Source organism: Leptinotarsa decemlineata, unplaced genomic scaffold (assembly GCF_025532065.1).
Source record: "Leptinotarsa decemlineata unplaced genomic scaffold, Ldec_3_MD MMD2_tig00026307_RagTag_RagTag, whole genome shotgun sequence".
Lineage (NCBI taxonomy): Eukaryota > Metazoa > Arthropoda > Insecta > Coleoptera > Chrysomelidae > Leptinotarsa > Leptinotarsa decemlineata.
In genome coordinates, this window is record NW_027412681.1 from 1985542 (window position 1) to 2010385 (window position 24844).

Sequence of the window (24844 nt, forward strand, 5' to 3'; positions counted from 1 at the left end):
CTATGCACATGTATTTAAAGTAGTAGATAGATTAGCAAAGCAAGCCACTGAAACAGGAGAAGAGTCCATTCACACCTTTATTCCACATACCGATTTGAATCGAATTTACAAGAAAGATTTGAATGAAATTTGGCAAAATCAATTCAATGAATCTCAGACAGGCAAAAACTTCAAACAGCTCTTCCCAAAGATTATTGGAAAGAGATGGTTTGAACAAGAGAGCGACAGAAAATACATAAATACAATAAACCGTTTACGATCAAATCACGCTATCTGCCCTGCTTACAAATTCAAAATTGGATTAACAGATAATCCTCTATGCTCATGTGGACGTAATGGCGATCTCAATCACATCATGTTGGAGTGTTCGCACCACATCCACAGTATAAATACCCTTTACTCTGAATTGAAATTTCATAATATCTTTTTTCCAATAAACTTAAATTGTATGTTAACTTCAAACAACAGAAATATATACAAATTATTATACAATCATCTAATAAGATGCAAAATTAAAGTATGAATGATTGATTGTAAATATAGTTCTAGTACTACTAACAATATATTCAAATGTAAACAGAAATTGAATCATATCATGTACAAACGCATTGAAAAAAAAAATCTATATAAAATTAAAAAAAAATATATTAACAAAAAAAAATAATAAGGGAACTAAAAATATAAAACAAATCATGAAAAAACACTTATTTGAAAAAAAAAAAAAATCAAAATGCAAAAACAAAAAGAAAAAAAAAATACAAAAACAAACAGAAATGAAAATTCAAAAAGCAAAAAACGAGGGAAAAAATCTATGTTTGAGCTACTACTCAATGTTACTTTCAAATAGTTTTTCATTAAAACAGTCTGGCTAATTGGTTCTCCCAAAGCCAAAAAATTTTAAACCACACACACACAGGATTAATGCTGTATGTTTAATATCGTTTCGTAAATAAACCACTATTACTTATTAGTCGGTGGGCTTATTCTTGAAGACTGGCAGTAAACAAATTTAAAGAAATGAACTTTAAACGTTCAAGCCCGTCTCGGATAAACCTATACAGTAGGTTGAATGGACTGACGCCTATCAGAAAACAACTACTCCGCTGGCTAATACCACGAAAGGGCGTTGGATTATATCCGACAGGCGTCAGTGCAGGAATCTTCACAGAAAACTTCCTGCATATGCAATACAACTGAAAGAGTCGACCTTCAATTTTGGAACGGGCACACTTGCAGGCCGGTTTCGGGCACATTAGCCACTCATCAGTGCAGGATAGTGGCCAAAAGTCAATGATATTCCATAATTGAAAGTCGTGGAAAGTCATCTTCGTGTCGTTCAGGCTTGGAGTCCAGCTCCCTTACCCTTTTGGCTGATTATTGGTCACGAGAAGGACCAATGGGTACATGACTGATGGTATGGCGGCATGAAGTCCTAAGACATCAGTACCGCCCTTCACGGGATACTCCGACCTGGCTGGGATGGGATGGATGAGAAAGCTATTCATCCGTTAACGGGGGACATGAGGGCCTCATTCGACAGAGTGTCGGGGCCTTCTATATCGGGAGGGGTCGTCTACAGCATACTCTGTGGCTTCCCTGACTAACGGGTTTTCGTGAGTTTCCGTGCTTTCAAAAACTCGCTGATTCTTCGACTGAATGGAAAGTCGCCGAAATCCATCTTGATTTTAGTCAGGTTGAAGCCTGACTCCCTTCCCCTTTGAACTGATGTTTGCCAGAAAGACAAACGGGTCATAACTGATATGGGTGTTGAATGGTATGGCAGTATGAATGTCCTCAGACATCAGTACCGCCCTTCACGGTGTACCCCTGCCTGACTGGGGTGAAATGGATGAAAACGTTGTTCATCTTTCATCGGAAGATATAGGGGCCTCATTCGACAGAGTGTCGGTGCCTTCTATATCAGGAGGGGTCGTCTATAGTATAATCCATTGACTAATGGGTTTTCATGAGTTTCTGCATCATCAAAAACTCTTTGATTTCTCGACTGGATGGAGTGCCGAATGGAAGACAGCTGCAAATCTCTGCGAATGGCTTCATTCCGCACGAACCAAGGAGCATTCACAATCATCCTTATTAGCTTGTTTTGTAACCTTTCCAGAATGGAAATGTTGGACGGAGCCGCTTGTCCCCAGACGCCTGAAGCATACATGATGACAGACTTGAACATCGTATTGTAGATGGTAATTTTGTTTTTTTAGACTCATTTTTGATTTTCTGTTTATCAGAGGGTACAGACGTGCTATCCGATCCTCGATCTTAGATTTGACGCACATTATGTGCGGGTTCCAAGTGAGCCTACGGTCTATTAGAAGGCCGAGGTACTTTACCCGCGCTTGCCAGTTATCTCCCTTCCAGAGATTCTCACTTTTCTGGCTGGAGAAGATTTCAGTCTTCCCATGGTTATTGCCTGAGTCTTATCCGGGTTCACTCGGATCTTCCAATCAAGGTACCAGCGATCAGTATTCTGTGGATCTCTCTGTTGTCAGACAGAGATCCCTCTACTCTAACCTGAAATGCCCTGTCTTTCAGGAAGGACCCGATCCACCGGACGAGGCCCCGAGGTATGTCGAAAGCGTTCAATTTATGTAGAAGACCTTCGTGCCAAACACGGTCGAAGGCCTTCGAGATGGCTAATAGGACAATATGTACTTTTTTATTAGTGTTCAAGTCGCGGATGGTGTTTTCGACCAGCCTTAGAGCCTGTAACTCAGTGAAGTAAATGGAAAGTCGACGTTATCCATCTTGATTTTATTCAGGTTGAAGCCTGGCTCCCTTCCCCTTTTAACTGATGTTTGCCAGAAAGACAAACGGGATGGAATTCTTTCAGAGTATTTCATTCCTCTTCCTAAGTTGGAGCGAACAACAAAATGTCACTCCATCTAGTGGACGAGGTACTAACCAACTGCATGTCCTTAATTTGCCCGATTTCTCTGAATAAGGAAGAAAAACTTTATTAGTCAGTGGGCTATGCTTGAAGACTGGCAGTAAACAAATCTGAAGATTGAACTTTAAACGTTCAAGCCAGTCTCGAATATACGTACAGGGTAGGTTGAATGGACTGACGCCTATCATCGACCTAAAGTCCATGATTCCAAGAATTCCGATTATCAATTATGAAATATTATTGACTTTAGGTCGATAATGGCCACTATCTTGCACTGATGAGTGAATAATTAGCCCGAAACCGGCCTGCAAGTGTGCCCGTTCCAAAATTGAAGGTCGACTTGTTGAGTTGTATTGCCAATTGCAAATGCAGGAAATTTTCTGTGAAGATTCCTGCACTGACGCCTGTCGGATATAAACCAACACCGTTCGTGGTATTAGCCAGTGGAGTAGTTGTTTTCTGATAGGCGTCAGTCCATTCGACCTACTGTGTACGTATATTCGAGACTGAAAGTTAAAAGTTCATTTCTTTAGATTTAATAAACCATTAATAAAGAATGTTTATTGTGTGTTATCTCGAAGAGATAGACATATACCATCGCGGAATTTTTTGTAGACTTTTTGAGGTGTATAATACTGTAGTTCATTTTTTATCTATCTCTTAGGGTTCAGCCAGCGTTTGCAATTTTAAGCGCAAAAAATGTGTTTATTTATGACAGCACATTAGAAACCTCTAAAATTATCAGTGTGTCTCTACTATATTATGCATGTTATATATATATTATATTATACATATAAACCTTGTTTTGTTTTGAATAAATATATCAATAAAAAGAAAACACAATATTCAGTTCATGAAAATTATTTTAATAGAAATTCTTCTACGAGGTCATGTATATTACATTGTGAGAAATCACATACTTATATATTACCTTTTAAGTTATCACAATATTTTCAGTTGTTCTTACAATAAAAAAAAGTAAAAGCCATATATTTGGTTTACTTATCATTATTTCAAGAATAAATTACAAAAATATCCTATTCTGTAAATGATGAATGAATTATATCGTACTCGATCCCAAAATATGGCTGTTCCTCAATTATTAACAACTAGGTCTACCAATACCGACATATTAATTAAATGTACAGTACAAATATACATATATACACGGTGTAACAAAAGTACGTTAAAATATTCAATTGACAATTTCAAGAAAGAAAGTCCATATAAACTTGTGTTGAAATTGAATTTCTTTGTTCCTTTGTAATTTGGTACCCGGGTTTTTTTGACGTGGAAAATCATAATTTCGTACTAATTTTCATGTAACATCTGGAGGGCGCCTGTCACTATTTATTTCAAACTGCTCTTACTTTTTTGACAGTAAACTTTTGGTACTTTTCATAAAAAAATCTAATTCCCACACCTTTTCCAAGTAAAAAAGGTAGACTTTCTCAACAACGCTGGAGGTGATCGTTTTTGAGATATTTACAATTTTTTCTATGCATATTACTTAGTTGCTGAGAATATTACATAAACTTAGTGTATGGTGGAGTTCGTCAAAATAAACAAAATTTTCTATGAAATGTCTATCAAAAATAATTCGTTTTCGAGATACAAATCGTTGAAATTTTTCAAAACATGGTTGGTTTTTATCCCAAGTTTTTTGTAATTTTAGTTATTTTCATCAAACTATATAGGCAGTGCACCCGGACAGACTTGTTCTAAACTGAGCATTATTGAACTGCATAATCTTACTGTACTCACGAAGTTTTTCTCGACTGAAAATCCTCTGTATGACATCAATGGATTTTATGGAATTGTCCAAATAGTATGTTCCCATTTGACTAATATGTATGTGTATTGAAATGTAAATCACATGTTTGTACTGAATATCTTGACGATCTTGATGTAATTTTTTTTAACCTCATGATTACAGTCTAATTCTCAAACTCCAACATGTTTGCAAACTAATTTCAGATGTGTTCATTTATTTTGACAAGATGTATTTGTATTCTTTACTTCCCAATTTATGACCACCATTGATTGTGGAATCTTAAGACTATTATAATCAACCCAAATTGAGAAAAATTGTCAGGTTTAATTATTCCATTTGATTTCCATTACATTTGAGTTCGGAGTTTGTGAAAATAACAATTCGGAGAAGTCCTATGTTATTCACTAGGCAATACATATACAAAGTGACGAACCCCAACAGTAATACAAGCTTCTGCTCTCCTCATCAAAGAATTCTGTACCCGTTGAAAATTGCCGGGAGTGTTTCTTATCGTTTCCAGTAAGCTATGATGCAATCCCTTGACATTTTCTAGTTAGCTAGCATAAACTAGTGATTTTAGGTGCCCCAAAAAAAATCGACGGGATTGAGGTCCGGTAACCTCGGGGGCTAATGCTGAGTGTCTCCTCTTCCTATCCATCATTGGGAATATGCTACGTCTAAGAAATTTCTTGCACAAACTAAGAGTGATTTCATAGACCAATGGGAACAAGATCAGCTCAGACCAGATCAAGTTAAGGCATTGGAAAAAGAGAAATATAACCAGTGAAGTATTTAAGGTAACATTTTTAAATAAATTAATGAAATCGTTAATTAGCCAAGACATAACAGTACTTATGCTTTGTTTTTTTTCTTTCAATTTACTGTTGCTGTTAAGGCAAGTATTATCAATTTATGGTGATAAGGTTTGTTACCAGTATAAATTTGTTAATACAATTCGAAATGATCTTTGTGAATGAGTGATCAAAGCAGATTTTACACTGGAAGAAATGGTTTTTCGTCGTTATGAATTTTTTCATGCGCTTTCAAGTATTTTGTTAAAATGAAAGATTTAGAGCAGATTTTACACTGAAACGGTTTTTCAACAGTATGAATTTTTTCATGCGATTTCAAATGAAATTTTTGAACGAAAGATTTAGAGCAAATTTTACATTTGAATGGTTTTTGGCCAGTATGAATTTTTTCATGCAATTTTAAACTATGTTTGAGGGTGTAAGACTTTGAGCAGATTTTACACTGAAATGGTTTTTCGTCAGTATGAACTTTTTCATGGTATTTCAAATAAATTTTTGTAATGAAAGATTTAGAGCAAATTTTACATTGAAATGGTTTTTCGCCAGAATGAATTTTTTCATGCGACTTCAAATGAATTTTTTGAAGAAAGGATTTAGAACAGATTTCACACTGAAAAGGTTTTTCACCAGTATGAATTTTTTCATGTACTTTCAAGTGACTTGTTCGACTGTATGATTTAGAACAGATTTTACACTGAAACGGTTTTTCACCAGTATGAATTTTTTCATGCAGATTCAAACTATGTCTGAGATTGAATGACTTGGAGCAGATTTTACATTGAAACGGTTTTTCGTCTGTATGAATTTTTTCATGTCTTTTCAAACCACTACTTAGAAGGAATGATTTAGAGCAAATATCACACTGAAATGGTTTTTCTCCAGTATGAATTTTTTCATGCATTTTCAAACTATGTCTGAGAGGGAACGACTTCGAGCAAATTTTACACAGAAATGGTTTTTCACCTGTATGAACTTTTTCATGCCTTTTCAAATCTCTACTATAAAAAAACGATTTAGAGCAGATTTCACAATGATATGGTTTTTCACCAGTATGAATTGTTTCATTAGTTTTTGAACCACAACTTTGAGTGAACTGACAATTTTCAATATTGGTTCTTTCATTCAAATTTTTTGAGCAAATTTCTTTTTTCTCTCCAATTGAATTCAAATAGTACCCAGAACTACATATTTCATCAATCTCTTCAGTCTTATGTAACATTTCGTGTTCAACAAAATGAAAACTTTCATTAGAAATTTCTTTGTCACATGACGATGTTATATTCTCGTTGAAAACCTCCTCTTCCTTAGCAACCACTGTTTCTTCTTTGGCGTCTAAAAGATAATTTCCAGAATCTGTAAAAAAAAACTTGTTTCATAAAAATAAAAGAGAAAATTATTTCACTTCACTATCAAGTTGTTCCATTTATGATAAATCACAAAACATTTACATATAATTTCAAAATCAGGAAACTCGAGAAATGTTTTCAATTATAGGAAATAACTTCAACAATAATCGATCTTTCTGCCTATTAAGAAATGACAATATTTTTGTTCTGGTGCGAACATTGCATTTGATTTGTAGTAGCATTTTGTTGAAATTAGCTGTATTCTTGATTTAAGTGAGATCATTTTAGGGTGATCGTTGAAAACTTGTTGATTTATCTTAAAAAAAAATAATACAGTTCATTGTATGATTTCCACTATAAAGGGTTTTACAAAAACCGTGACACGTGTTTCGCTATACAATAGCTTTCTCAATCATAAACTGATAGTTATTTCTAAATTTTATACTCTAACCTATTACCTACTCGTCTGCCTAATGATTGAATCTACCTGATATGGGTGGGTGGACGAATTATGAATGATAATATTTGTATGTGCCGGTTTACGATGAATTTAAAAATCATGTTTGTTGTTAACTTTTGTTATGGTCAAGTCCAGAAAATGTATAGAGTCATCCTGTTCCATCTCCATTGTAAATGTGATAGAAGGGTGGAGAGAATTGATGAAATTCAACATACCAGGATATCATCCACATATGTATATCAATACATGAAACTTCTTACCAGTGGATTAGTGTGTATTCTTTTCTCTAACTCATCCAAGAAAATCTCTGCCAGAATAGGACTAAGTGGAATAGGATTAAGAAGGTTGTTTATACCATTTTGTACTATCTGAAAGTTACTGTTTTTCATAGATGGTCTCTCCCATTTCACTACTTTCTTTGCTGTGTTCATTCAGTGGTCTCAAATGAAAAACATACAGCTTGAGTGGAAAAAAAAATTTAGTAACAGGACAAAGCCAGTTTGGTAAAAAACAGTACGAAGACAACACACAATTTCTCAATACTAACACTAGTAAAATAATAAAGCAAAGCAAGGTTGTAAAAATTTAAGTTAAAAGTTAAGATGTAAGTAAATGAGGTGAAAAAATTGAGATAAGCAAATCCATTTGCAGTCTTCGGATAAGTGGAAGGCACATGTAACTATAGTTGGGTCGATAGGACTGAATATGAAAGATTTTACAAAGTCTGGTGGTACTTGAAAATGTATTTTCGATAGCAAGCTAGGATCATTCAGATTACTAATGATAAATTCATAACGAAAAGATAAATCTGTCCTTTCTCCTGAGAAAAAAATGGGGACAAGTTGGTGAACTGTTCACAATACTGGTAGTTAAAGTAAATACGAATCTCGAAACTGATATAATAGAACAATTTGTGCTGAATTCATTCAACAACATTAAGTTTGATGTAGTGGTAAAAAACATAGAAAGTTTCATTTCTTATTTTTCATGATGATTTGCTACCAAGTAGTAACAGCTACATTCATCAATTTATTGAGAGAAAGGTGAAGTTATAAAGTTTGGTGTGTGAATCATCTATAAGTGGTTTCAAATAATGAGTCATATATTCACCTTGTGTTACATTGAACCCATTCTGGCCCTGACAGTTACAATGAGACTTCAAACTATCAGAGTCATAGAAATCCTTTGGACTAGGCAAACCTTCTCCACAGACATCACAATGTGATCCTTCCTTTGCTTCTTCCAGACATTCTTCAGATTTCAAAACCATATTAATATCTTCACTTTTGACATATTCTGGCTCAAATTCCTTCTTATAGTTGAAAACTTCAAGCGTATCACATTTTTCTTCAGAGTTGGTATCGTTTTCATCGCTAGCAGATTCCACCTCCACTTTAATCACCATTCCAAATTCTCCCGAAGCCATTTTCAATTTCACATAAGATGTGGACAAGGTGGATTGAATTTCTGCTTGCCAGTAATCACTGGGCAAGTTTGGGTCACTTGTCACTTTCCCTACTCTCTGAAGAAGTGAATTGAACACAGTGAAAAAATGTTAAAATATCTGGCAGTAATACAATAAATAAATATATTTATATATTATACATTTTCACATTATATTTGACAGTTTATAATATATTCCCAGTAAGTGTAGCCAACATTATAACACAAAATGCTTCCTCTTTTTTCAAATAACTTACGGTATGTTCCTAGAAGAGGAGGAGACATTTTATAACTTAATGGATGTAACCGTTACTACGTGGTAGAAGATCATCATGAAAAATTTAACTTTACATGTATTTTATCACTAGTATTTGTTACTAACGTTAATGCAGTCCTTATAAGAATAAGGACATTTTCAAACGAATACAGTATTGTCATTTGATGATGACATGATTTTACATTACAAATTTACATCATTATGTGCAAGTAATTAGTCCATTGATCAACACTGAATAATGGAATAGGTTAGGAAATTAAAAATGAATTACGAATGACAGATAACATTCAAGTCATATTTCAAAAATTGCACCATAATGTTCTCAAAGTTCACTTGACCTAAGTCTTCAGGTGGGTCGTTGTGAGCTTGACGTTAGCGAAAGTAATGACGTCATGAGTTACTTTTTTGCCACGATTACAACGACCGTGGTTGTGAGCGCTTAGTTGAACGCACGAATAGTTGTGATCTGTGTCAAATAGTTGCGTTTCAATGTCATGAATGTCAAAATATTATCTATGGTTTTGAAACCCACAGGTTAAGTACAACTCCACACACCTGATTACTGACAAACATAAATTTCAGTTGCCAATACAATCATTGAAAAACCTATTTCTTCCACTTTTACTTGAAAATGGCTACTGGTGAATATGGAAACCTAATCAAAGAAGAGGTAAAATCTGCTCTGGAAGAACACATTTCCAATGCACCAGAAATTGTTATTTCAAAGATGGAATTCCAGTCAGAAAATATCAAAAGTGAAGATGTCATTGATGTTGTTCATCATGTTCTGAAATCTGAAAAGTGTGAGGTTTGTGGAGGTTTGCTTTGTACAACTGATTTTGTCAGCCCTGATAGTTTGGACTCCATTTGTAACTGTCTTTATCAGAATGAGTCTAATGCTATGCAAGATGAAGATATGACTTGGGACTTCAAACCATTTAACATTGATGCAGGTAACATTTATTTCAGTAAAAATTTGAGAAGAAAATAAATTATGATGGATCTCATATAACATATATTTCCAACTGAAAATGTTTCGCAGTATAGTGTATCAATAAACTTGATATACCAGCATCATTTACGATATACGCTGATACTGAGGGAGGATAAACTTGCACTGAAGCAAAGTTTACTGCCATAACAATAACAAATTTGAATAGATAATAGTTCATTTTTTGTAAAAGAATTAGATAAAGCCCAGTGATATGAAGAAAATGAGAAAAGATTATTTTTTTATGTGATCGATTCTGGTGAAAGTTATTGTTGATATTGAAATCCAAGGCATTTCAATTCAAAAGTCTAAACAATTCACATGGTATGGATGTGATTGTTGCATATTTTGTTTTTAATATAATAAGCACATGTTTAATGATCCATCATGAATGAAACCTCAATTATGTAATGAAATAAGGAACTCTTCTCTCTTCATAAAACTAGTATTTTTTTACAGATTCTAGAAACTTTCATTTTAAAATTCAGGAAGAAACACTAGTTGTGAAGGAAAAGGAGGTAGACAATGAAAATGTGCCATCAGCGTCATGTGAAAACAAAATTTCTATTGAGAAATTCCGTGTTGTTAAACACAAAACGTTACAAAAAACTGAGGAGGTCGATGAAACATTTAGTAGTGGGTACCATTCAAATTCAGTTGGGCTGGCGATTCAAGAAGAAAATGAAATATGCTCAAAAAATTTTAATGAAAGAAATGATATTGGAAACAGACCTGTGAAGAAAATATTCAATTGTAAAGTGTGCAAAAAATCATATGCTCAAAGTTGTGATTTGAAAAGACATGAAAAAACTCATACTGGTGAAAAACCCTTTCAGTGTAAAATATGCTTCAAGTTTTTCACTCGCAAAGATAGTTTGACAGCGCATGACAGAATTCATACTGGTGAAAAACCATTTCACTGTAAAATTTGCTCAAAGTTATTCATTCAAAGAAGTAACTGGAAGGCCCATGAAAAAATTCATACTGGCGAGAAATCATTTCAGTGTAAAATCTGCTCTAAATCATATATTCAAAGGAGTCACTTGAAATTGCATGAAAAAATTCATACTGGTGAAAAACCATTTCAGTGCAGAATGTGCTCCAAATCTTTCATGCGAAAAATTAATTTGATTCGCCATGAAAAAACTCACACTGCTGAAAAACCATTCCAGTGTAAAATCTGCTCCAAGTTCTTTACTCGCAGTGGTAGTTTGAAATTGCATGAAAAACTTCATACTGGCGAGAAACCATTCCAGTGTAATATTTGCTCTAAATCTTTCTTTCAAAAATTTTATTTGAAAACGCATGAAAAAATTCATAGTGGCGAAAAACCATTTCAATGTAAAATCTGTTCTAAATCATTCTTACAAAGTAGTAATTTGAAAATACATGAAATGATTCATACTCACCAAAAACCATTTCAGTGTAAAAGTTGCTTGAAGTCATTCACTAGCAAAACTAGTTTGAAATTGCATGAAAAAATACATACTGGCGAAAAACCATATCAGTGTAAAATCTGCTCTAAATCTTTCATTCAGAAAATTCATTTGAAATTGCATGAAAAAAATCATACTGGGGAGAAATCATTTCAGTGCAAAATCTGCTCCAAAGCTTTCATTCAAGGCAGCGATTTCAAAAGACATGAAAAAATTCATACCGGAGAAAAACTATTTCAGTGTAAAATCTGCCCCAAATCATTCATTCAAGGAGGTGATTTGAAAAGACATGAAAAAATTCATACCGGAGAAAAACTATTTCAGTGTAAAATCTGCCCCAAATCATTCATTCAAGGTTTTGATTTGAAAAGACATGAAAAAATTCATATTGGCAAAAACCATTTCATCATAAATAAATGATTACAGTAAGTGTGAGAAAACAACTCCTAAGTACTGTTGAGTCTCTGAGTATTTCAATAAGGGTACATTCCACAAGTTAACGACTACATTATTTGGTTATTAAAAATACAACATAAATCATGGTAAAACCACCAATAGCTGACTTACTAGAAATCTGTTTCAGGATACCTTCAAGGAAAACTCACATTTATGTTATATGGTGATATATTATTTACTTCTTTATTTTTTTTCCACCCTGTAAACAAATTTTGCAAACGATTATTTCGCAGTGGTTGCTTTCTTCAATTGTTAGTTCATGATTTTCTATCGATTTTCGTTACTAAATTTTGTGCAGAGTATATGGAAAATTCAATTATATGTAACAAAGCAGTCAACTCAAAATAATTTTATTCACCCTGTAAACCTATTTTTGAAGCGATTATTTCAGAGTGGTTGTTCAATACTATTGTTATTTCATATTTTTCTATACAATTCCGTTGTTTAATTATGTGCAGAGTATATGAAAAACTGAATAATAAATGAAAAAATCATTTGAATTCATACATTTTTACCACCCTGTAAACCTATTTTGCAAGCGATTATTTCAGAGTGGTTGCTTTTTTCAATTGTTACTCCATGATTTTCTATTGATATCTGTTACTAAATTTTGTGCAGAGTGGAATGGGGTGGAAATGAAGTGAAAGTAGTAAAAAAGTGTATCCACAAAAATTGAGATGGTACATTGATAGTATACTATTCAACGAGCGAGAATCTCCCCAGGCACATTTCTTATACACTCTTATACAAACTGAAGGGTTTTTTCTTCTAGTTTGTATCTGTTCAAAACTTCTGTGAAGTGGTTTATAAATCTTTTTCAAGAACTTTCATTTTAGTTCTTACTTTCTTTGGAAGTTATCTCACATTTTTTGTTTAGTGATGTAAAAGTAGAAAAGCCAAAAAGCTTCAGTTCCAAAAATCTAATTCTCCTTTTCATTTAAAATGACAGACACAAAGTTATATTACTTCTTGAATCATCAATATTCAGTAAACGATACAGTCAACTGAACCAAACATTGTTTCAATCAGGTCAACATTGTTCTTGAGACTGTTGTTTTTTGATCGTTTGTATAGAATATTACCTTCATTTATCGCATCATACCAGCATCATTTATGATATATGCTGATACTGATGGGGGATGAACTTGCACTGAAGCAAAGTTTGCTGGTATAACAATAGCAAATTTGAATAGATGATTGTTGATTTTTTTTATACAAGAATCTATATGAAACCCAATGTATTCAACTTCATGAGAGAAAGAAAATGAGAAAAGCTTATTTTTTATGTGATTGGTACTGGTGAGTCATTGTTGATATTGAAATCCTAGGCATTTCAATTCAAATGACTCAAAAATTAGCATGGTATGGATGTGATTGTTGTACACTTTGTTTTTAACATAATAAGTACATGTTTTATGACCCATCATGAATGAAATTTTATTTAGTGTGAAATAAGCAACTCTTTTCTATTCATAAAAAGTAGTATTTTTTTTACAGATTCTACAAACTTTAGTTTTATTATTCAGGAAGAAAAACTAGTTGTGAAGGAAGAGGAGGTAGACAATGAAAATGTTCCATCAATGTCATGTGAAAACAAAATTTCTCTTGAGAAATTTCATGTTGTTAAACACAAAACGCTACAAAAAAGTGAAGAGGTCGATGAAACATTTAGATCTGGGTACGATTTGAATTCAGTTGGGAAGAGGATTCAAGAAGAAAACGAAATGTACTCAAAAAATTTGAATGAAAGAACTGATATTGGAAACAGACCTATAAAGAAAATATTCAATTGTAAAGTGTGCAAAAAATCATACGCTCAAAGTTGTGATTTGAAAAGACATGAAATAACTCATACTGGAGAAAAACCCTTTCAGTGTGAAATATGCTCTAAGTTTTTCACTCGCAAAGATAATTTGACATCTCATGAAAGAACTCATACTGGCGAAAAACCCTTTCAGTGTAAAATATGCTCTAAGTTTTTCACTCGCAAAGATAGTTTGACATCGCATGAAAAAATTCATACTGGTGAAAAACCATTTCAATGTAAAATTTGCTCAAAGTCATTCATTCAAAGAAGTAACTGGAAGTCCCATGAAAAAAATCATACCGGCGAGAAACCATTTCAGTGTAAAATCTGCTCTAAATCATATACTCAAAGGAGTGTCTTGAAATTGCATAAAAAAATTCATACTGGTGAAAAAAATATATTTGATTCTCCATGAAAAAATTCACACTGTTGAAAAAGCATTCCACTGTAAAACCTGTTCCAAGTGTTTTACTAGCAGTGAAAGTTTAAAATTGCATGAAAAAAATTCATACTGGCGAAAAACCATTTCAGTGTAAAAATCTGTTCTTAATCATTCTCACAAAGTAGTAATTTGAAAGTACATGAAATGATTCATACTTATCAAAAACCATTTCAGTGTAAAAGCTGCTTGAAGTCATTTGCTTACAAAGCTAGTTTGAAATTGCATGAAAAAATTCATACTGGTGAAAAATCATTTCAGTGTTAAATCTGCCCCAAATCATTCATTTAAGGAGGTGATTTGGAAAGACAAGAAAAAATTCATATTGGCAAAAAAAAAATTCATAAATTTAATTACTTTAAGTGTAAGAGTAAAATGGGTATTATTAAAAAAATCAACCCCTAAGTACTGTTAAGTCTCAGTGTATTAAAATACAACATAAATTATTGTAAAATAAACCAATAGTTGACTTGATAAAAGTCTGATTCAGGATATCTTCAAGGGAAACTCACATTTTTGTTATATGGTGATTGATGTATTATTTATATTGATGGACCAAAATGATTATAGAACCACATGAAATGAATACAATTCTTCTAACTGAAGTTCAGTGTGTGATTTTCGTCTGATTCTTATTTAGTAATAATAACATGGTTGAAAAATATTGAAAATGAGGCTTTATGGTAGATCTAAATATCTTGACTTTTAATAAAATAAATATTTTGAAATAAAATCTCTAAACATTCATTTCTCCCAATTACACTAGGTTCTGGTAAATACCTGCTGGAAAATTACTACTTCCTTGGCTGAGGTAACGTTGGTTCAATATTTATTCATTCAGCCACATTACATATAGTATTATTCTATTTGTGGTAGGTCCAGGACATAGCAATATAAAATATATATTATATTTATATATATATATATATATATATATATATATATATATATATATATATATATATATATATATAATATATATATATATATATATATATATATATATATATATATATTTTTTTTTTTTTTGGGAAAGAAAGTTTTTGGCTTTCTACTACTCCATCTGATACAAAAAAATGGATGAGAGAATCTTCCAAAGAAAGGAAGGATTAATCAATTCGAAAATAAGTAACTCTATACATGGATGTGTAGATCATGCAAAGAAGTATCTTTCAGAAAGATGTATAGAGTTACTTATTTTCAAATTGATTAATCCTTCCTTTCTTTGGAAGATTCTCTCATCCATTTTTTTGTATCAGATGGAGTAGTAGAAAGCCAAAAACTTTCTTTCCCAAAAAATTAATCACTCCTAAAAATATAACCCTTTCAAATCATATATATTTTGCATATCTTCTATTAATAATCTGCGAGCGCTTTCGACAGTTGGTAGTACTGTCATCTTCTGGTACTCCTCAATATATAAATATAGCAAAACTGGCAAAACTTTTTTGTGTAATTCATTTCGATTAACAACCAGTGTCAAGCACATAATAACATCTGCAAACATTTCTTGGGTCGAAATATCATCAAAACTTTGCTTGGGTTGAAACTTCAACTAGTAATTCACCAGAATTTAGACACTTTTTTTTCGATTTAATACTGACAATTGGTCAATAACACTTAGAACAACTTCTAAAGTTATCCTAAAAGCACAGAATGAAAAATGAATGTGGAAATTGGAATTAAATATAATAATACACCCTCGTGGTCTGTGATTACAGTTTACTGTAAAGGCTGCTTGCGCCATCTGAAATGGCGCTGATCTCTCCAAATCAAGTAGCCAGAAATGCCTCAATTTGTCCCAAACTTTTGCAGGTATGAGTAATTCACTAGGGTTTTTAGACATCTTAATATTGTCACACACACCCGTATGTAGTTATGTTATTTCATCGCAAAGAGTACTTTTCTCTTAAGCCGGGTCCACATTAGTAAAAATTTACGTTGTGCGGGGCATTCGGCACAAATTTTTATGCAACATACAAATTTATGCGAGTGTGGACGTTTTCGCACGTGTTCGCCGCACACAAAGGTACGCAAAATTTTTCGCCGCATTCAACGCACGCCATCCGTGGCTTGTCGGTTTTTTTTGGAGATCAAAGGAATTTGCGTCACAAAATCGTGCAATTGTGGACGTATGTTTCCAGAACGCAGTAATTTCATCAAGTGTTATTGTCATTGTTTTGCTTTGGTGTTCTGTTGATATTGAAATCAGAGAGTGCCTATGTTTTTGATATTCTTGAATTAACTGGAGACTGTCCTCTTTGTTTAAATTCATTTTTGTTTATTTTCTCGATGTACTAACTCGGTAGGTACCGCGAAAAAACTAAATTCAACAAAAACAAACCACCACACAACTTCGCACACGTGTTGAGCAGGGACGCACGGCGCACAACGTAAAAAATTGTGCAGGGAAGTTAACCAATTTGCGACGCAAATATTTATGGCGAATCCTCAATTCAACACACAACGCAAATATTTACTAATATGGACCCGGCTTTAGGTTGCTGTATTTAATTTAACTCGTTAGAGTGAGGAAAGTGTCCCAAAAACTGATCGACAAAACATAAATTGCTAATACAATCATCGAAGAACCTACTTTGTGTACATTTAAGATTCCTAGAAACCCTGGTGTTGGTAACGCTTAGATTTTGTTTTGAACTTTTTGAAGGAACCACCTGTTGCTTTTAACAACACTTACGAGGTTTTCCCAAGATGGCGCTATTCTGAATTGTTCGAGTCCCCGCTGAGTCAGTCAAATTAATTATTATCTGTCATTGTCAAAAAGAATTTTCAACTTTTGGTATTTTGAAATTGATATTTTTTGTCATCCCAATCTTTACATTGTTCGCATTTTTTATTATAGTTTTCGTTCGTTAGTTCTCAGTTATTTTAGTTTGGTTACATTTTTCAGTAGTAATAAGGAATAGTTTTATATAGTGTATAAGGATACTTTTTGTAAAATGGGACAATTCTGTATTTTGTGTGGACAGTGTAAAAATTCGAGTAATCATCTGTATTCAGTGCCAAAGGTAAATGAAACACTTTATAATTACTGTCAATCCACCACGGATAAACTAAGTTTGTATCAGGCTACACCAATAACCAACTTCATATTTTGAATAATCCTTCACCCTTTCAAATCCACCTTCTGCTACTAGAGTATCATTACTTTCTTAATCATAATATCAAATTGAAAATAAACATTCACTTATGCTTTTTTTAAATTTTTTTAAATACAACTTAATACCTAGTTGCAAGAAAAGTCTACTCATAGAATCATAGATACCTACAGATGAATATTACAGTATGCAGATAGATTTATTGCATTTCTACAGAATTATTATGAGAAGTAAGTAAGTTTACAGTTACATGAAATTTAACATCCATTTAAAATATCATGATATTAATATCAGCATAAAATTTAAAACAAATAAAAAATTAAATCTATATCAACAATCAATAAATCATAGATTAAGTTTGAAAATCACTGACTGAGTAGGGCTCCATGTCGAACAAATAGTTCCCCAAGCCTAACAGAATGTTGTATATTTTTGAAATCCTGTGGAAAATTATTATAGAACTCGAGGGTGTTGTTGTACTGTGGACTTGTATAAAAAAAATTTATTGGGTGGTTAAAAGACTACTCATGTATGATGAGAAACCTAATGCTCTCTTAAATATATACTCGTAGTAATTGTTAGCATATAGAATTCCAAGCAACCAAACAGTATGATCTTTTAACTTTACTTGTTCTCAATTGGTGATTTGAATGGTTTTATTTGTGCATTGTACCTGATCAAAATAGTTGGAAAGTATCCGTTGAATAAGGTATCAAAAGCAAATTTGATCACATACAAATCAAGAGAGAACACTTGGTGTTATCAAAATGATAAATATCAAATTATTCATATATGAAATGATGAATAACCCCTTCTAGATTTACCTATCTACAAAAAAAGGTTCTTTTCAACCGGCTGTTCTCTAACGGTAACCCTGAGAAGTTCGCAGTTGGAAACAAACACTCTATGCCATTCATTTCTCTTAAAGATAAACGATTGTTGTTTTCAGTTCAACTCAAGCATATCAATGTCCTTTTACAAATTTCATATAAAGCTCATAACGGATTTTAAAGAAAGTTATTGATAACATAATATGAGAAGAGATATTTATGTAACCATTATTTAATTGAATCATGTTGAAAAAAGGATATGTTACAAATTGTCCAAATGTGTGGAGTTTAGTTATAACATTTCATATTATTTTTCATTTCAATGATCGCAACTGCTGTTTTGTTCAATATTTTACATCATATTTTCCCTTGATACCTTTCATAAAAATACATCATTATTCAATACGGGCTAATATGTGCTAATATCATTCTATAAATAAAAGGTGATAGTGGAAGAAAGGGGTACAGTTGAAGAACATTTTCTATAAATGCCTGATTCACAGAAAATTAACTTCATTAACTTCATCCTCTATTTCCTGATATTTCATATTTGTCAATTTCTGTGTAAGCTTACTGCTTACACATGGAAATAATAAATACGTTGTCATTATTATAAACAGCCTCTTCTGAGAACATAATAAAAAAAAGCTGTATCTTTTAGAATCTTCTTGTGAGACGGTTATAATGAAATGCCAGTAGGAATTAAAAAAAAAATTAATGAAAAAGTTGTTATCGAACAAAGGGTTATATTTAGCTTAGAATCGCACGTTGAAAGGTAAGATTTCGTTAATCCCTGTTCGCACAAGTTTCGACTTCTGAGGGCTGCCGTTCGTAGGGGAACGACAGCTGGTTTACAGAAAAACCAATTTTAACAAATACCATTTTAGTTTTTTGTCCATGTTTATTTACAGGGATCTCAATTTATTCAGTTTTGTTTACAATAAATTATATAACAAAGAAAGCTTGTGCAATCAATGAAACCAGATATAAATTTCAATAGATAAACTAATGATTTAGTGTAACTTCGATTCTGAAATCAGCATGAAATATTTCTAAAATCGAACTGAATGTATAAACCCATCCTGTCTAATTTCGTAATACATAGTTAGTTTCCTGGCTTTGCCCTGATCATTTTCAGTAAAAATATTTGACTGCAACTGAGACAATCATATTCAGTTGCGTTGATGAAGTAATCTTAGAGAATAAAGTTTAAATCTGAAATTAGTTTCAATGAATATCTTATGAGGAGTACTTCGTCAACGCCGCTGACTGTCGTAGTTGCACTTGAAACGTTTGGAGTTTACCAAAGAAGACAACAGCAAAACCCGAAAACCAACCAAAACATTGAAGTCAGTCATGAAATCATACTACATGAGCTATTGAAAATTGTTGATGAAGGATGCTGAAATTTTCCCAAATTCAAAGATTTTCATTTTTTTATAACTGGTTTTATTTTTCAGTTTGCAGTTGGATTATCCAGTGGAAAAAACTCTGTTTGAAACATGAACAACTGGAATACTTGAATTCCTATATTTAGTTCTGTGATCATTTTTTCAAAGAATATTTGATAAAGCTTCTGCCAAATATCTGATAAGGATTGTGTGATTATTTATATAGTTTTATTAATTTAATTAAATAAAATTTATTGATCTAAAGGGTAAAACATGTTTTAGACAAGTAAATTGATGGATATATAGCTGTTACTATGTGGTAGAAGATCATCATGAAAAATTTAGATTTTAGACAAGTTCTATTGTGAAATTGACGTGATAGTCATTTTTATTTTTCATAATAAAAATAGGTATTTTGATATTTTTTATTTCTCAGTGAAACCGCTCCTGAACTTCCACTAAACGTTTTTCCTAGTCCATCCTGTAGTATTCTACCCGATTCACACTCTGTCACAAAACATCCATTGGCAAATTCTAGCAGTATTCAACTAGAGAATATTCCTAACCCCATTTTGGTTTCAAATACTTGATGACATCCAGATTGAACCAAGATCATTTGGAGGTGATAATGTTCACATATCCATAACAATTCCAATCAACTTTGTTGATATCATTTTCAGCATTTTTGGGATGATGAGAGCTGCAGGTGGATGCAATACTCATCCCAAGTCAATTCAAGTTGGACAAATATTCCGCCTAATGTCCCTCTATTCTCTGATAAAACCGCCCAGGGAAAGTAATGTTAGTGGAGGAGAAATGATGAAATCCCTTCTTCATATTTGAGATCTGAAAGAAAAACAGCAAAAATTTATATTCTATATTGAAATAGAAGAAACTATCTCCGAAATTGAAGAAGACTTCTCAGGTATTGATGAAGCTTTTGCTTATTTCTGTGAATATGTTGCAAAAAAAATTAAAGGCAACACCAAATGTGGAGAATGTGTGGATTCGATATTGGAGAAGGGAAATGAAATATTCAATTCCCTCATAAGAAACAAGAGCAGAGGATTTTTAACATTACCATCACAAAAAATTAATAGCTTTCTTCACGATGTTGAAGCCACAATAATATCAGGTGTTTTTGAGAGGGAACTTAAAAGAAATTGCTTTCCAGTAATTTTAATCAAATTGTCAAATTTTTCTCCCAAAAATTTTGTAGGTTGTGGACACCACAAGGAAGAACTGTCAAGAGAGGCACTGAGGGCATATTTGATTTCTAGATTGAATATCTGCTGTGCTAAAGAGCATAATGAAAGAGCCCTCGAAAATAAAAATTAAAAAAAATACAATTTTCTGTGAGTCAAATTTCGAAAAATCTGAAAATATCTGTTGAGATGTGATACTCTCATCAGCTGTATGTTTTTTTTTAAATTTGATTGAATATTTTCAAAAAACTACCAGTATCATAATTGATGATCACATTATTTGAAAAAAAGAACTCTTTTACACACTCAATGTAAAAGGTTGTAGTAAGCAATTAAAGTATATCAGAAGACATTTTGTATTTGTATTCTAAAAGACACTAAACTACTTTCATGCAGTCTGCAGAAATTCAACCTGGTGTTCTCTGAACATTACGGTATTTTACTTTTCGTGGGAACCTGAATATAAAAGAAATCCCTTCACAAGGAAACTGGAAGTTAATTTACCACTGGTAAGGATATTAAATACAATTTCACCTCAGAGATAAAAAACTAATTTATCTTTTGAACGGTTTGACGTAGAAACATGAAAAAAACGTTTGGAGGCTATTACCGATACTATTTTTTGAAAAAAAAAACACTGATTGCTCGATAGATGGCTGGGGGAGGCACTTCAACTTTTTTCAAAATTTTAATTGGCATGGGGGTCAAGTGTCAAATTGGTCTATCAGTGATGACCAATATGACTCAATGAAATCAAATTAAAATAATAATAATGGAAGATATTTGAATTAAACTTTGTTCAATTTATGCTGGAACTGTAAATTTCAATAATTATAAATACAGAAATCTTATAAACTTTAATATACTTTTACAGACAATAAATAGTTCACATTCTTTCTGAACCAAAGAAGTTATTCAATACATCTGATGATCAACGGAAGGTAATTGACCATCTTACATCTATTGTAAATTAATAAATTTTGCCTTGTAATTTCTCTCAAGTTATTTGCAGAACCCAAAGGCTTGCATGACGAGTTCAAGGTGGGACTGTAGTGCTATTTCTCTTGAGTGATTTTCTGTACTTAACGAGATGTGTATGTATAAGAAAATCAATGTCCTGATTCATGAGTAGAACTGCTAGGTGTGATACACATACATCCATAGTCACTATGAGTAGATGTATTTTGCTTGAATATCTATTAGAAAACAGCTGTGTTTCTACTCATTACATTGTTCTTCGTATATAAACCGCTTATTCCAAATTTTATGCATCAATGAGGAAACTTTTTTATTATTAATTAAAAAAAACGGTTAAAAGTTGGTGCTTATCAAAATGATCTCTTAACAGGTAATCGAAAAGTTCGACAAAGAATTCACTGGGAATATTTCTTTGTAATCTAGTGAATTATTCAGTTATTTTTCCATTCCAATACTATACTAAAAACATGTATTCAAGTATATAATCTTTATACTTACCACCTGTTTTGCGGAATTCGTTCCGATAAACAACCAATGTCAACTACATAATAACATCTGCCAACATTTCTTGAGTTGAAATATCAAGAAATTACACGAAATTTCTTCAAAACTTTGCTTGGGTTGAAACTTCAACTAATAATTCACCAGAACTTGGACACTTATCTTTCGATTTAATACTGACAATTCATCAATAACACTTAAAACACAAAAAATTCATTAACTCACTTTTTAAGTTATCCGAAAAGCACAGTAGGTATGAAAAATCAATGTGGAATTAAATATAAATACAAATACACCCTGTGTGGTCTTATGATTACAGTTTTCTGTAATGACTGCTTGCGCCATCTGAAACGGCGTAAACGGCGTTGATCTCTGCTAATCAAGTTAGCCATAAATCCCTCATTTTACCCCAAACTTTTGCAGGTATGAGTAGATGCACCAGGGTTTTTAGACATCTTATGTACATTTCACTTAAAAATGGCTACTGATGAATATGGAAGCCTAATCAAAGAGGAGAATGAATCAGCTCTGGAAGAACAAATTTACAAAGAAAAATGTGATGCACCGGTAATTGTTATTTCAAAGAGGGAATTTGAGTCAGAAAATATCAAAAGTGAAAATGTCGCTGGTGTTGTTTATTATGATCTGAAATCTGAAAAGTGCCTGGAAGAAGGAAAGGGGGGATTACATTGTGAGGTGTGTGGAGGTTTGTCTTTTACAACTGATTTCTTCAGCCCTGATAGTTTGGAATCCATTTGTAACTGTCTTCACCAGAATGAGTCTAATGCTATGCAAGGTGAAGATATGACTTGGGACTTCAAACCATTTAACATTGGTGCAGGTAACATTTATTCCAATAGAAATTCGAAAAGAAAATAAATTATGATGGATCTCATATAACATATATTTCCAAATGAAAATGTTCTGCTGTGGTATATATTAAGATATCTCTTCATGACCCATTATGAATGAAACCTCATAATTATAGAATGAAATATGTAACTCTTCTCTCTTCATAAAACTATTATTTTTTTACAGATTCTTTAAACTTTCATTTTAAAATTAAGGAAGAAACACTAGTTGTGAAGGAAGAGGAGGTAGACAACGAAAATGTGCCATCAACGTTATGTGAAGACAAAATTTCTGTTGAAGGTTTTCATGTTGTTAATCATGAAACGCCAATTAAAACTGAGGAAGTTGATGAAACATTTAGATCTGGGTATGATTTGAATTCAGTCGGGCAGAGGATTCAAGAAGAAAACGAAATGTGCTCAAAAAATTTGAATGAAAGGACTGATATTGGAAACAGACCTATAAAGAAAATATTTAATTGTAAAGTTTGCAAAAAATCATTCTCTCACAGTTGTTATTTGAAAAGACATGAAATAGTTCATACTGTAGAAAAACCCTTCCAGTGTAAAATATGCTTCAAGTTTTTCACTCGCAAAGATAGTTTGACATCGCATGACAAAATTCATACTGGTGAAAAACCATTTCAATGTAAAATTTGTTCAAAGTCATTCATTCAAAGAAGTAACTGGAAGTCCCATGAAAAAATTCATTCTGGTGAGAAACCATTTCAGTGTAAAATCTGTTCTAAATCATATATTCGAAAGATTCTCTTGAAATTGCATGAAAAAGTTCACACTGCTGAAAAAGCATTCCAGTGTAAAGTCTGCTCCAAGTGTTTCCCTCACAATGAAAGTTTGAAACTGCATGAAAAAATTCATACTAGCGAGAAACAATTCCAGTGTAAAATCTGCTCTAAATCTTTCCTTAGAAAATTTTATTTGAAAACGCATGAAAAAATTCATAGTGGTGAAAAATCATTTCAGTGTAAAATATGTTCTAAATCGTTCTCACAAAGAAGTAATTTGAAAGTGCATGAAACGATTCATACTTGTCAAAAACCATTTCAGTGTAAAAGCTGCTTGAAGTCATTCGCTAGCAAAGCTAGTTTGAAATTGCATGAAAAAATTCATACTGGCGAAAAACCATATCAGTGTAAAATCTGCTCTAAATCTTTTATTCAGAAAATGCATTTGAATTTGCATGAAAATAATCATACTGGCGAAAAATCATTTCAGTGTTAAATCTGCCCCAAGTCATTCATTTAAGGAGGTGATTTGAAAAGACATGAAAAAATTCATTTTGGCAAAAAACCAGTTCATCATAAATGTACTGTCAAGTCTATGGGTATTTCAATAAGGTTATTAATAAAAATACAACAAAAATGATTGTAAAACGAACCAATAGTTGAGTTACTAAAAATCTGTTTCAGGATATCTTCAAGGGAAACTCACATTTTTGTTATATGGTGATGTATTATTTATATTGATGGGCCAAAATGATTATAGAACCACATGAAGTGAATAACATTCTTCTAAGTGAAGTTCAATGTGATGTTCAATATGAAAAAATGCCGATAGTTATAATAGTAATAATGAGTTTATTTACCTATAAAGCTACTAAATGAAAATATCAACACAATTCAAACACATTATAATGGGTTGAAAACATGAATTATAGAATTATATTATTTTCAAGTAATCTCTGTATAAAGTGATGGCATTCCAGGATAGCTTCCCAAATTTCTGCTACCGCAGGTGTTGGCTGATTGGAAAAACCACCAACACTGACATAAAAACTTGGCAAGTTGACTTGGGTGTTGCAC

At 32.5% G+C, this 24844-nt stretch overlaps 3 protein-coding genes and 1 long non-coding RNA gene across 8 annotated transcripts; 2 read left to right on the plus strand and 2 right to left on the minus strand.

Moving 5' to 3' along the window:
* Positions 1-3750: 3750 nt before the first annotated feature.
* Positions 3751-8939, minus strand: LOC111502932 (uncharacterized). Of its 2 annotated transcripts, none has more exons than XM_023157116.2 (2): positions 8408-8939; positions 3751-6844 (listed from the first exon to the last, which is right to left on the minus strand). In XM_023157116.2, the coding sequence occupies exons 1-2, from the start codon at positions 8721-8723 to the stop codon at positions 5673-5675; spliced, it is 1488 nt and encodes a 495-aa protein (XP_023012884.2). In that variant the 5' UTR covers positions 8724-8939; the 3' UTR covers positions 3751-5672. The 2 variants fall into 2 exon arrangements, with proteins under 2 accessions (XP_023012884.2, XP_074037075.1); XM_074180974.1 differs by lacking the exon at positions 3751-6844 and adding an exon at positions 6856-7153.
* A 562-nt stretch (positions 8940-9501) lies between these two features.
* On the plus strand, positions 9502-14296 carry LOC111502924 (uncharacterized). Of its 3 annotated transcripts, XM_023157108.2 has the most exons (3): positions 9509-9970; positions 10468-10644; positions 13398-14296. In XM_023157108.2, exons 1-3 carry the CDS (start codon positions 9649-9651, stop codon positions 14120-14122), a joined length of 1224 nt encoding a protein of 407 aa, XP_023012876.2. In that variant the 5' UTR covers positions 9509-9648; the 3' UTR covers positions 14123-14296. The 3 variants fall into 3 exon arrangements, with proteins under 3 accessions (XP_023012877.2, XP_023012876.2, XP_074037071.1); XM_023157109.2 differs by lacking the exon at positions 10468-10644 and having other exon boundaries at positions 9502-9970; XM_074180970.1 differs by lacking the exon at positions 13398-14296 and having other exon boundaries at positions 9511-9970; positions 10468-12400.
* Positions 14297-18804: 4508 nt separating this feature from the next.
* LOC141485049 (uncharacterized) lies at positions 18805-22634 on the minus strand. Its single transcript, XR_012466983.1, has 2 exons — positions 22168-22634; positions 18805-20332 (listed from the first exon to the last, which is right to left on the minus strand). It is a non-coding gene; the product is annotated as an uncharacterized lncRNA (long non-coding RNA).
* On the plus strand, positions 22633-24573 carry LOC111502921 (uncharacterized). Of its 2 annotated transcripts, none has more exons than XM_023157105.2 (2): positions 22633-23011; positions 23209-24573. In XM_023157105.2, the coding sequence occupies exons 1-2, from the start codon at positions 22648-22650 to the stop codon at positions 24261-24263; spliced, it is 1419 nt and encodes a 472-aa protein (XP_023012873.2). In that variant the 5' UTR covers positions 22633-22647; the 3' UTR covers positions 24264-24573. The 2 variants fall into 2 exon arrangements, with proteins under 2 accessions (XP_023012873.2, XP_074037076.1); XM_074180975.1 differs by having other exon boundaries at positions 22633-22866; positions 23209-23346.
* Positions 24574-24844: the final 271 nt, after the last annotated feature.

Coding starts and splice junctions, on each gene's coding strand:
- LOC111502932 (XM_023157116.2), bottom strand. CDS start 8,723: ATGGCTTCGGGAGAATTTGGAATGGTGATTAAAGTGGAGGTGGAATCT. Junction 6,845..8,407: donor TGGGTTCAATGTAACACAAG/GTGAATATATGA, acceptor TTTTTTTTACAG/ATTCTGGAAATTATCTTTTA.
- LOC111502924 (XM_074180970.1), top strand. CDS start 9,649: ATGGCTACTGGTGAATATGGAAACCTAATCAAAGAAGAGGTAAAATCT. Junction 9,971..10,467: donor ACCATTTAACATTGATGCAG/GTAACATTTATT, acceptor ATTTTTTTACAG/ATTCTAGAAACTTTCATTTT.
- LOC111502921 (XM_023157105.2), top strand. CDS start 22,648: ATGGCTACTGATGAATATGGAAGCCTAATCAAAGAGGAGAATGAATCA. Junction 23,012..23,208: donor ACCATTTAACATTGGTGCAG/GTAACATTTATT, acceptor ATTTTTTTACAG/ATTCTTTAAACTTTCATTTT.